The 13,691-nt window shown below is 35.2% G+C and overlaps 1 protein-coding gene across 2 annotated transcripts in view; it reads left to right on the top strand.

Annotated features, from left to right (window-relative positions):
* Positions 1-13,691, top strand: part of Exoc4 (exocyst complex component 4) — a 734,966-nt gene that overhangs the window by 192,338 nt on the left and 528,937 nt on the right. For both annotated transcript variants that reach the window (XM_005377540.2, XM_013510636.1), the window contains exon 9: positions 3,538-3,626. In XM_005377540.2, the coding sequence (XP_005377597.1) occupies positions 3,538-3,626 (89 nt within the window). The remainder of the gene's footprint in view (positions 1-3,537; positions 3,627-13,691) is intronic.

Genomic DNA, 13,691 nt, shown 5'->3' with positions numbered 1-13,691 from the left:
ATCAGGTAAAATACTTTAAGCTGCAAGTACCAAAAACTTCCAGATAGAAATATGGGAAAGTTGTTGTCTACAAAATAAGGGTGGATGTGAAGAATTTCTTATTCAGTACTAAAGTATCATAAAGCGTCTAGCTCTCGTCTCTCTGCCTTATCATCCCCAACAAATCAGCAGTCCTTTCTATTGCAATCACAAGATGTTTGCATCATTTCTATTCTGATACACAAAAAAGAAATAGTATGTGATTCTGTTAATCTTTTAAAATTTACTTTTAAAATTTATTTTATAGACTTAATTATTTTAGAGCAATTGTAGGTTTAAAGTAAAGTGAGAAGTATAGAATTCTCCTATTCTTTGCCCCCCATTTTCCCTGTGAACATTTTGCAGTAATGATATAATTGTTAAAATTGATGAGCCAATATTACTATAACATTATTAACTAAAGTCCATAGATGGTGTTAGTGTTCACTCTTTATGTTGTACATTTCTAAAGTGTTTGACAAATGCATAATGTCACCTATCCACTAATGGAGTGCCATACATAATGGTGCAGCTCCAAATATCTTCAGTGTTCAGTCTAGTTTTCCCTCCCTTCCTAGCCGCTGGAAACCACTGATACATTTATTGTCTTTGTAGTTGCTTCCTTTCAAAAATATCCTATATTTAGAATCATGCAGTAGGTTACCTTTCCAGACTGGATTTATTCACTTAGCTGTGTTTGTTTCTCTTATTTCTTTTTGTGGTTTTTTTGGTTGTTAAATATTTCTTTTTGGGGCTGGGGATTTAGCTCAGCGGCAAAAGCGCCTGCCTGGCAAGCGCAAGGTCATGAGTTCGGTTCCCGGTACCAGAGGAAAACCAAAAAAAAAAAAAAAATTTCTTTTTATTGCTGAATAATACTTCCTTGTGGAGCTGTACCATAGCGTACTTATCTCTTTCACCTGTTGAAAGACATCTTTGTAATTAGGATAAAGCCTGCAATAAACACTCATGTGCAGGATTTAATGTGGGTATAAGTTTTCAACTCATTTGAATAAATACCTTTAGGAGCACAGTTGATGGATTCTGTGCTATTTAAGTTTGTGTGATACTGTAGATTTTTTTCCGAGGTGGCTGGACCACTTCTAGTATCTCTTTATTAATAATTCATTAATCTTTTTTGTCAAATACCAAGAAGCAACTAAAATTGTCTCAGAGCTGCTTGATTAGGCAGGCCCTGCTTTTCCCTTTATTGCCTCTCCTTTTTTCTGCCAGCCCACTTGTTCACCTGCCTCCCTCTCTGCATCCCTCCTTTTCTCCCTCCATCCCTCCGTCTCTCTCTACCTTCCAGTCCAACTTACCATTCTGTGTAGGTTTATTGCAGAAAGTAGGCTTCCAGGTTTTTAGATTTTATGCTGTCAACTATCACCTTTGTCTTAGTTACTTCTTCATTATTGAGATGTAATACCAGACACCCAGAGTTTAAAGGAGGAAAGGTTTATTTTGGTTCAAAGTTTGTAGAGGTTTCTGTCCATAGTTAGTTGGCTCTCTTTGGCAGAGAGGCATAGCAGAGAAGGATTATTCATATTATGGCAGCAGGAAGCACAAAGCAATGAAGGGAGGAAGGAGGGAGATAGACCCTCCAGGCCACAGCCCCAGTGACCCACCACCTCCATCCTGGCTTCACCTCCTAATATCACAGTCAGCTGCAAGTTCATCAGTGGGCTAATCCATTAGTGACTATCAATCACATGCCTATGACCCAGTCACCCCATAGGGCTTTTGGAGTACACCTAGATAAAAACCATAGTAACCTCTACCTTCCAACCTTGGATCATATGTACATGTTCAAACATTTAGCCAGTGCTTCTAAAGTAGTGGTACTGGATGAAAATACTAATTGTTGAAAATGAAAAAAATTAGCTTATTTAATTGTTACACATTTATTATCACTGACACAGAATTAGGTGGTTATTAGACATTTATCTGCCTCTAGTCTTGGCTCTCGTATTAATGAGCTGTGAGTTCCTGAGCAGCTCTCCTGTCTTACCAGGCCTCAGTGCCTTTGGCTATAAAATAAAGGGGAAGACTGAATAACCTCTAGTGTCTCTTTTACTGAACATTATAACAATCTGTGACTTGTTGCCACATAAGAAGAATTCCTACTGGAAAAAATACATCAAGTCCTAAAGGATTAAGATTTTGGAGGGCTGTGATCTGTTTTTATCATTGCTGTGAAGAACTTTATTACCTTCTTTAATTGCCCTTAGCTAAGGTTAATTGTGTTTAAGTTCTCTTACCGTACAATGTATATCTCTGCATTCTTTGCTCAGGAGTTTATTATTTTCCCTTGCCATCTCTGATCAATAGCTGTCAGCATGCTTTTTTCGAGGTCAGTAGCTTCTTTTCTGCACTTGACTGGCAGGTGGCACTTTTGAAATACTGCACACTTTCCTTTTCATTCAACTGGTAGTGCCTTTTAGTTCTTGGTGGGGTGCAGAGAGAAGATCAAGTAAAACAAGTGTTTCCCTTACAAACTGACATCGATCTTGGGTATTCATCTCCTTGATAATGAATGAATAAAGAAGACATAATTAAGAAAATTATGATGCCCCTTTCTTGTTCCTGGAGACTTACTCCTTTGTTGCTTCTGCTGTTTCATTTTGCTGTTCACTCCTCAGTGGCAAGAATTATAGAAAGATTCCTTCTTTTTTCAGACTATTTTCCTGCCTTTGTAAAAGTTGAGGTTTGAAATGGAATCTCATCATTTTACTTGATTTTTTTTCTTCAACCCTTCAAGTTTTTCTTTATTATGGATTAATTTTCCTTTTTGTGTTCATTGCTTTGGTTTTTAGCCACTGTTCTTTATCATGAGTTTGTTTTCCATGTTTCTGACCTTTGAAAAACTGTTTCTAGTTAGGTGTGAATGAACACTTCATAGCTTGGTATTTTTGAGAGTATTTTATGAGGGGTAGGTGACAGATTAAAAAACTAGCAGTCATTTAGAAACAACATTTTTTAGGACATTTAGGAAAAGAACAAATACGTTTTGTTTTGATGTTATTATTTAGTATTATTTCCATTTTATGCCTTTGTACTAGTACTTGAACTGGGGGAGTTAGAAAGGCAAGACTTCTCCCCCTAGAGGAGCTGAAATGTCTGTGGTGACAGTTAGTAGTCACTGCTGGGTTTTGAGCTGGATAATAACAAAATTAGAATGTCCAGAGGATACCCTTGGTACTGAGTGTGTAGAAATCCTGTCAAAGGATGATGGAAGTCTGAAGGCAAAGGCAAGCTGAGGCAAGTCAAAGTTGTACCAGTTGAAATGGAGAATAAACAAATGATCCAAATACTGTTGTAGAGGAGTGTTAGCCAGGAATACCTATAAATCAAGATCTGGGGCAACTGTCTCTAGCCCTGTCATAGTTTAGCCAAAATGTCAAGAATACTAGGGAGTATCACACATGCCGGGAGAAAGCCCTTTCAACACTCTTTGTAGTACAAACCTAGATACACCTGTATTGTTGCTAATTAGTCACATATTTATCATGTGTTTCATTTCAGATTTGAATCATCCTCCCATGCTATCAGTATGAGTGCTTACTTGCGAGAACAGAGAAGGGAGCTCTATAGTCGGAGTGGAGAACTTCAAGGTAGGTGGTTGGACTTCTTTGAACAAATTAAGTTTCTGGAGGAATTCTGAAGTATTTATAGCATGTAGGTTTGTGGTCTACATTCACAAAATTCTTTTGTGAGTTTCTAATCTGTTTCTGGTAGAATTTTTGGGCATCTGCTGCCAAAGATCTGAAAAACCATTACTGTCATCAGAGGGCTTGTAGACATGGTACTTTTCACGTAAAATTTTAAGCAAAAAAGGAAAGGCCAGACTCTTCTTGCTTAGATAGCAGATCCCTCCAGTCACAGTCTAGCAGAATGCCTCTTTCTGTGATGGCTACTACTATTACTCTTCTTTTAATTGTTATTTTTGACACCTTCTAGAAAATGGGAAGTATAAGTGAAACTTGGAAAAGGGCAAATAAAGCCTCTGTGATTGTTTAAAGAGAATAAAGATGCCTCTGAATAATGTGGTCTAATCAACATAATTTTGATACACAGGATACTTGATACTCATGTGCTTAATAAAGGGTTGTGATCTGCAGAAGAAAATTATTTATAATAAAATAAAAATAAGACCAATTACATTTTCTGTTATGATGGCAATGATTATCATTATGATAAATGTAATCAATGAGTAAAGATTTGTGAGAACCTACCAAGTGTCAGACATTGTAGGCAGTGCAGATGATAAAAATCAGGTACAGAGACTTCATAAAGCCTTAAAATGCAGTTAGGAGAGCACGGCATATATGATGTGTACTAAAGATATGCTGAGTTCTTTAGATATTCTATATGTTAGTCCTCTGAGGAATGTCTTTCAAAAATTTTAGTTTAGTACTTGGTGTAAGATATGGGTCTAGTTTTAGTCTTGAGCTTGTGGAAAGCCAGTTTTTCCAGCAGTATTTATTAAAGAGGCTGTCTTTCTTCCAGTGAAGGTGTTTCACTCCTTTGTCAAGGATAAGGTAGCTGAGTATGTTTGGAGTTATTTCTACGTCTTCTAATCTGTTCCACTGATCCTCTGGTCTGTATTTTTGCCAGCACTGTGTTGCTTTTATCACAGTAGCTTGGCAGTATAATTTCAACTTAGGGATTGTGATCCCTCCTGCCTTGCCTTTGTTGCCTAGGCTTGCTTTTGTATTCTAGGTCTTTTCTGGTTCCAAATGAATTTTAGGATTGTTTTCTCTAATTCTGTGAGATATGCTATTGGTATTTTGATCAAGATTGCATTCGACCTATGAAATAATTTTGGAAATGTGGCCATTTTCACTATGTTGGTTCTTCCTACCCAAGAATAAGAAATATCTTTCCATTTTCTGATATCCTCTTCAATCTCCTTCATCAGAGTACTGTAGTTTTCAATGTAAAGGTCTTTTATTTCCTTTGTTAGACTGATTCCTAGGATGCTATTGTGAAAGGTAGCGTTTCCCTAATTTCTCTCAGTGACTTCATTATTTGTGCACAGGAATGCTGTTGATTTTTGAGTGTTGACTTTGTATTCTACAATACTACTGAATTTGGTTATTAAATCTATAAGTCTTTTGATGGAGTTTTTGGGGTCTTCTGTGTAGAGTATCATATTACCTGCAAATAATGATAATTTAACTTCTTCCTTTCCTGTCCTTATTCCTTGTATTTCTTTCTGTTGTCTAATTGCTCTGGCTGATGTTTCCAAAACTGCATTGAATATAAGAGGTGATAGTAGTGACATAGAGTATCACTTCTTTAAAGTGAAAGCTTTCAGTTTTTTGTTCAGTTAATATGATGTTGGCTGTTGATTTGTCATACATGGCTTTTATCAGATTGAGATAAAGACCATTTGTTCCAATTTTATTCTTCATGAAGGATACCACACAATCACACAGGTATATCAATAACAGTGAGAGTACCAAATATTAAGTGGATTGTATGCATAGAATTGCTAAAGAAGTTAAGAGATGAAATAATTAAATTCAGAATTTGTATTTTCTTCATGAGGGGGAGGTATGAACATCTTTACTCTTTTCGGTGCATTGGGAACACTTGAAGCATTTTCGTGCTATTAGTCTACACAATTTAATGTTTAGTTTTTAAGTCTAATCCTTGTTCTATACCAAAATACTATGAAAAAAACCACCTTTCTAGATTTGAAGATTGTCTAGTTGTTCACTTCCATCTTCATTATTAATCTAATCACTTGTAGATTTTTGTAGAGATTCTGTTATAATCACACATATTTATGTCACAGTAATAATTCCCCAGCTTATGTATATGAAAATCAGAAGTACAAAACCTAGAACCATGTTCTAAACCAGCAGAGGCAAGCCTATGCCACGTGTGCTGTGGCAGACTGTTTTATATCATTGAAAACTCTAAAAGGTTTGCCATTACTGTTCTAGGCACAGGAGAATGGCCTACAAATATTAAAACGTTAGGCATTCTGGAAAACATACTTGGCACAGTACAGAGGGTGATTATAATTGTGAACAAACGAAGGAGTAACCCACCTTGTGGTCAGTCAAAGAATGAAGGCGGAGGATGACTCAGGCTCTAGAGGAGAAGGATGGGTGCAAAGCATGGAAGGAAATGATGGTGCTACATAGAACACAAATTCTTACAGGAGTTAGGATTGTACTTGAAGTGTCATTTGGGGTAGAGTAGATTATCTAGGGCTCATATAACTTCCTTGTTCTTTGTCCTAATTTGTATTTCTCTTCAGTGTTGCCTTAATAGTTCAAATTTGCCTCCATATTTTTTACACTTGACTTATATTGTATTAAATTCCTTTAATGGTGATAAAACTTCCTTCCTTCCCTCCTTCCCTCCTCCCTCACTCCCTCTCTCTTTCTTTCTTTGAATCCTTGTCGTATCATTTTAAAATTTTTTAAAAATTAATTTATTAGTGCATGTTATATATAATATATCATGTTCATCATAGGCAATTTGTGCCTATACCTATCTTGTTTCTTTTTTCCCTAATTCCTTTTCCTCCCTTCAATCTGTCCCCCTCCTTATTTACAAAAGATTTGTTTCCATTTTTCCTTCTATTTTGTTTTCTCCTTTTCCTTTCTGTCATATCGTGAAGAATTTAATAAACATCTTTTAAATAAAAAATAATAAAGATCTTTTTGAGAGCCATTTTAAAGCAATGGTACGATACCATTTTTTCAAAGTTGTTTGAAGTCAGAACTCATGAACCAGGTATGAAAGCAGTTGACATTAACTGTTATTCAGGAAGTTACTTTGTCTCAGCTGTTTCACTTGCTGGTTTGGAAAGATGTCAGACAGTTTATTAACAGTCTTTCTAAGGCTGAGGATATAGCTCAGAGGTAGAGCCCTTGACCTAGTGTACATGAGGTCCTGGGATCAATCCTCAGTACTACTAAAGAATAATACTCTGTTAAAACAAAAGTTGAGTATTCTATTTAAGTGTTCTTCAGCAACTTTCAGATTCCGTTGATATTGTCTCTGTGATGTTATTTAATTTCTGTAAAAAAACTTATTTAAATGTTCAGTTAATTTAAAAAATGTGCACTTTGACAGAGTTCAAAAACCTGGAGTGTTTTCCTTTTCACCCTTCAAGTATGTGCTTTGATTTTAACAGTAAGCAAAAAATAAAACAAAACTAAATAAACATTAGAAGAGAAAAACGGCTGTTTGTTTAGAAGTATTGTTTTGGAACTTGAATTATCTGAATAAGCTGTATTTCTTCTTTTAAAAAAAGCCATTGTAGTTTTACATCACAACTGAGTAGAAAGTACAGAGTTCCTGTAGAACTGAGTTCCCCTCCTTCCCTGCTCGACATGGTCTCCTTCTTTGTTGACATCTTGCACCTCAGTGGAACCACTCCTTTGCCACTGTACGGTGAAAAGGTAGACCACATAATCAATAGGACAGCAGCACAGGCTGCCACTTGCTCAAATGCAGTCCTTATCAGTCAACGGGATAAGTGACTGATACCAATTCTTTTGTTAGACAATGAAAACGAACACTGGGCTATTGCCATTGGAACAGTTTCAGTTCTCTTTCAGTGGTCCATCATCTCTCAAGAGACAGCGGAGCATAGTGTGAATGCAGCGTAGGTGGTTCCGGGCCCAGATTGTCTACATTTAAAAACCTAGCTCCCCACACAGCTTTGCAGCCTTAAGTAAGGTACATGATATTATCTCTGTGCCTCTTTTTTCATTTTTCTAAAAATAGCAGTACCTGCCACATGAAGTGGTAGTGAAAGTTCGAGGAGTTGTGTATGACTTTTAAATCATACTTAAAAGTCCCATAAGAGGTGGGTTGAGAAGGACCCACCTAAAGAGAAGGACCCTAAAGAGAAGGACCCTAAAGAGGCAGGTTGCTCAGTGTCTGACATATAATGAATGTAATATCTTCCTTCTGGAATGTTATTTCTAGTACAGTACCTTGACTTTAGAGTTTTCACACACATTCTGTTTGTCTTTTGTTGATTTAAATCCTATTTAGCTTTCTAAGTTAAATTTAAAGGTCCCTTATTCTGATGATCTTCCTTGCCAGCTGCTCTGCTCCCCAGCATACCACAAACACATATACACTCTGGATTGTGTACTCCTGCCATATCTTTATGTTCTCTTCCCAACTACTTGCCTCATTAAATTGTGAGTGAAAACTTACTTGTTTGTGTTTGCAATTACACTATACGGTCCATGAGTGAAATTGTATATTAATAACATTTTAATTCTTGTGCTTTGCACAGTGCCTCATATTGTAAATGTTCATTAAATATTAGTTGATTCAGTCACAGAGTGAGGACAGTTACAGTGCAAGGTAGGGTAGAAAGATCACTATGGAGAAAGAGAAGGACCCTAAAGAGGTGGGTTGCTGTCAACCCTTTTCAGCTTCTTAGGTTTCCAGGTGTTTTGAAGTTTAAGGAGAAGTACAGGCTATGCATATGGTGTGTTCTCTTCAGTCACGCTATCCATAAGCTTTACGAAATAGAAAAGTTGCTCCTGAACTGTCTAGCCCATGAGGAGACTACCATATGTATTCAAAAATACTTTACAATTCAACCAAATTACAGAGAAATTTTATTCAGGGGTGGTACAGAATCCCTATAACTTTCCCATCTCAAAAAGTTCAGTATAATATGGGACTTTTAAGTATGAGTCTCTTGCATTTATAGTGTTTGGCAAGATAGGAGGAGTACCTCTGGTCACAAGAGAGAAAAAGCAGTCCTCAAACACTCCTGTTCATAATAATCATTGAAAATACTTTGCTTGAGCTGACACATCACACAGTTTGTGAGAAAATGGATCAGCTGACGAGGTTTTGTAAAAGTTTGATGGCATTCATTCAGGAGCAAAAGTTTCTCTGATGAATGCTTTTAACATTTTAGCAGGAAAAAAGATAGGAAATCACACCTATCTTCTGTTAAAAACGGACATCCTTTTTTAGTTATTCTATTAATCTGCCTCATCCAAGGACCACAGTGAGATCTGCATTTCAGCTTACCCTTGAAAAGGCATAATTGAATAGTTCAGTCAAACCATAAGAGACTGGCAGAAGATTTTTGTCTCTTCTGTTAATACCACATATCTGCAGGCTTTGCTTCCCAGTGGTTTGGTGCATGGGGTCAATTTTTCTTTCTGTTGCAGGGGAGCAGCAAAAAAAAAAAATCCACCGTAGAGAACATCAGAGTATCATTAGAAAAGTTCAAATTTTACAAAAGTTAAGTTTCTGTCAATGTTTTCAATTTATCATGTAATTAAAAATATTACTCAGCCTAACAATGCACAAAGGACAATATAGTATTAAAATGAGATTTCTTTGGTACTATCAACCCATCTCAATTGACTCTAGCTGTTGTGGTACAGATGGTTCATTATATAGTCTGCCATTGGCAATTGGGCTGAGGAGGTGGGGGTGCTACTTGAAAGTGTATGAAATAACAGGTGGAAATCTAACTTGTGCATGTGTCTACATTAATCATTGACTTCCTGTTGTTTTGAGCCTCTCCGTTGCTTCATTATATTGCTTAGACTGCAGAGCTGTAGGGGAAGAAAGAGATTTAATGAACAGTTAGCTTGAATACAGCTTCTTAGATTTAATTTTTAATTCTTTAGGAGAATAAGGTAACTGATGAGCACGTTATCTCATGAGGGTTAAAAAAATCAAAATAATTCTGCTCATGGCCAAAATAAACTCTCAGGTTAATCAGTTTGTGCCTCAAATTTCTCAAATGAGAAAAAGATCCATTTTCAGTCTTGACTACTTTAGGGCAGATTGTGGCTAGGAAGTTAGAAGTTTGAACTTTGGAAAAATTAAAATGATGATTTTTTTTTCTTCTTTTTTTTTTTGTACTATGCATCATACTCATGATCTTATCCTTACCAGACGGGTGCTTTGCTGCTGAGCAACATCCCTGGCAGACTGATGATTTTGATTTAAATTAAGATAGTGCTTTTAAACATTATCATCGTGGAAGTGGAAACATTACATCATCTTTCTTGTCTCTGATTTTCTCCTTGACTTCAGTGAACTGAGTTGACTGTCCTCAAGGTCTCCAGAGAGTCCTATCCTGGTGGATTCTAGTTTTCTGGATTCTTCTCACTTTATCTTTACCAGCTATTTTCCTTTTAATGTTTCTTCTGAGTCTACTTAACGCCTGGTGTTTCCATGTTTTGTCCTGGGACTTTTTATGTGTCTACTCTATAATGCTCCCAAGATGATTGTAGCCATGCATTACTTAGTGCCTAGGTAAACAGGACCTCTATATCAGTGTCTCCTGTTCAAATCTCAGTGCTGTTTCCTGACTTCTTCCAACATCCACCCCTAAATTCTGTAATTTTTTATTGCGACATTTAAGAGATTTTCTCGTAATACTTTTCTTACTGTGCACATGTATTACGCACTTGGCAATATGTTGATTTGCTATACTTCTTCCCACCCAGAATGCATTTCTTATTCATTGATACACACCAGTGCCTAGCCATAATTGCTTGGCTCTTAAAAAATTATGTGATGGGGAATTGAGGTAGATCATGTATGAAGCTTTGGATTGAATCCCCATATTTTTGATGAAGAAAGGCTCTATCTTTACTTCCTTATTTGTAGGCACAAGCCTACTTATTTGAGAAGCCCTAGTGGAAGCTTTAATAAACAGACTAGGAGTCTTATGATTTATCTTCTCTCATTTATAAGGATGAGACTCACAAATGGGTAGAGTTTGTAAACAGACACTGATTTGAGTAGAAATGCATTCTCAGATTTGATTACAGTTTCTTTTCCGTCTTGGGGCCACTTAGTACTCCTGTTTGTACTCAGTGATACCGTCTTTAGAGTGCCATTTTTATTCCATTAGTTTAATGAGTAGCATTTTGGTAGCCCTGACATTATAATATTCTGTAAAGCTCCAACCATTTGAGAATTGACTTTGCTAAAAGGATTTGCTTAACGTAGTAAATATGAAAGTACTGGCATCAGGGAAAACTGGGCTCTTTTACTGGCCTGACCTGAATTTTCTGAGTTTCCCTCTCAAATGGTTTGCTGGGGACTGGAATTGTGAATACTTCATAATACTGTAATTAATCTGTCTGGAAGTGCCTTGCCTTAAGGTATGACAATATTTGAGATAGATTAACCATAGGTTGATTATCCTTCTTATAAAATGATTTATAATAGAAACCTCTTAAATAGCAAGCTGTTTTATAATGGAGTATTTAAAGCAAAATTTTACTTACACACACATTTTTATAGACGGTTTGGCTGAAGTGAGCTGTGCTGTTTAGAACAGCAATTTTATACTCATATTACACATTTGTTACACAGCTTTAAGTATAAGAAACCCTTATAGAGTTTTATGTCCTGAAATTTGACTAGAAAATTCTTTTCAGTCTTTTAAATTTTACTTAATGACATTGTTAATAATTATATAACTATGCAGGGAACATGAAAAGTACATTTATTTCTTCTGAAAATTACATGTAATTGTTTCAAAAATAACTTTAATTTTCATAGTTGCCTTTTCTGTTTTAGACTCTGGTATATAAAAATGGATTTTTGCTCTCTTTGGGTATTTATATTCATGCTTTTTTGAAAGAATGTCAATTTACGTGTAAGATTTGTCTTATAATAAACTTGGAGATTTTATAAATGTGAATTTCTTCTTCTGTTCCTAAGAAATATATTTTCTTCATCTCATGCATTATTTCAAATCATTTAAGAAATCAAAATATTGTATGCCAAATTTGTTACTATGTGTAGTACCTGTTAGCCTCAATCCATGTCATGCAGAAATGTATTTTACTTAAAAATGTTCTTCATCTGTGGGTTTAGTTTATATAAGATAGATTTATATTTTGCAAAACTGTAGTCCATACAGTATGCTATCTACTCGATAAAACACTGCTAGTTCAACCACATGGAAAATCCTGGAATACATGAGAAAACTGATCTTGAAGGTCCAAAATAGGCGTTATTCTTGAGATATGATATTTAGTCATTGTTCAGAACCAATTGATGACCTAGAACCTCACAAAAATTATATTCATTTATACAGTTATGAGAAGAGAGAATGTAATGTATTGGAGTTTTAAAAGTGATACAAGTACATATGTATATATTATACCTCATTTATAAGATATTTGGTAAATAATTAAATGTATGAGGAAATATTAATTTCTGACATGTTACAACAGAGAACTTTAAAAGTCCTATCTCATTTTTCATCATTTAGTTCATATTAAATTTTCATTAAGTTAGAAGTAACAGTTTGGCTCATTTTCTTGGACTTCAGAACTGTAGAAATTATGTTCTTATTAAATATAATAGTTTATATAATGCTTCTCATTCTAAGTTAGCATTTATAGAAAGTACAGAGGACCACAGTCATTTATGGCATAGAATGAAGAAAGTCTTTAGTAGGAACTGATGAAAATGCTAAATTACAAAATTTTTATTGTTTCAATGAGGCAAAGTTCATAAGGAAATTTTATATTTTAAATGTGAACGTGGGTCCTTCAGGAATAGTATTAGTAGAATAGTATTAGTATTATAATAGTATTAGTATTATACTAGTAGTAGTATTAGTAGAAATTAACCTTATCTGAATGACTTATCAAATTTCAGATGAAATTCCTGTACACATGCATGCAGTATGTCTACAATATAAAACAGATTTCAGTGGTATAAAGTGTTTTAGAACTAATAGCTTAATACTTTCACATTTGCTTTTTAGTTGTAGAACTCTTCTAAGTGTGATTTCATAGTTCTGTATGGAAAATAGATTAAAGTGGAAATAGTTTGACAAAGTAGAATTGGGGTTCAGAGCTCCACCCATGTAGACCAGCACTTCATCAGCTCTTTCTTCATCCTCTCTGTGGGCTCTAAAGACACTTTCATCAACCACTGTAGACCCTGAGAAGCAGATCCCTGCACAAGTGGAACGTTGATACAGGAAAGAGCTGACATTAAAGTTTCTTGGGAAAACCCAACTAATCAATATAGATGGTGAGCTATTGATTATCTATATAGATAAAAAGAAATTGAATCTGAACCTCATATCATCCAGTAAAATGCATTTTAATGAATCGAGAACTCAAATTGACAGGCAAAAACCTATTCAGAAGAATGTGTATATGTTATTGCTTTGTTTTAATAGCAAAAATGTAGATATATTCAAATGCCCATAAATGGGAGGATGGATGTACAAATTGCATTAGAGCCATATAGTAGAGTACCATGTAGTGATGAAAATGAATGAACTATACTGTACAGTGACTTGGTTGAATCATGATATTAGGCATATAAGAAAAAATATATAATTTTTTTTCCCCATTTGTATAAAGATCAGAAACAGGCCGAACTGAACAGTATGTTATGTAGGCCTACTTTGTGAAAAGTGTGCAGATAGTAAGTTAAGGGAGCATAAGTATAAAACTCAAGAAGGAGATCACCTTTGGAGTGGATGGAAGAGGACATAACTACACAGAGGAACATACAGGGATTCAAAGATAAGCACTATTTTCTTAAGCTGTTTTATTATTTTTTTAAAAAACTATGTCTTAAACACTTTTGTATATTTTATGAATCTTATTAAAAATAGATACAAACAGGTAATTTTTTTAGAATAAAGTCTTTAAGACTCCACAGATAAATCT

Source organism: Chinchilla lanigera, unplaced genomic scaffold, assembly GCF_000276665.1.
Source record: "Chinchilla lanigera isolate Chin_1 unplaced genomic scaffold, ChiLan1.0 scaffold00009, whole genome shotgun sequence".
NCBI lineage: Eukaryota > Metazoa > Chordata > Mammalia > Rodentia > Chinchillidae > Chinchilla > Chinchilla lanigera.
Note: the sequence above shows the minus strand (reverse complement) of the source record. Positions and strands in the feature narration are given on the sequence as shown.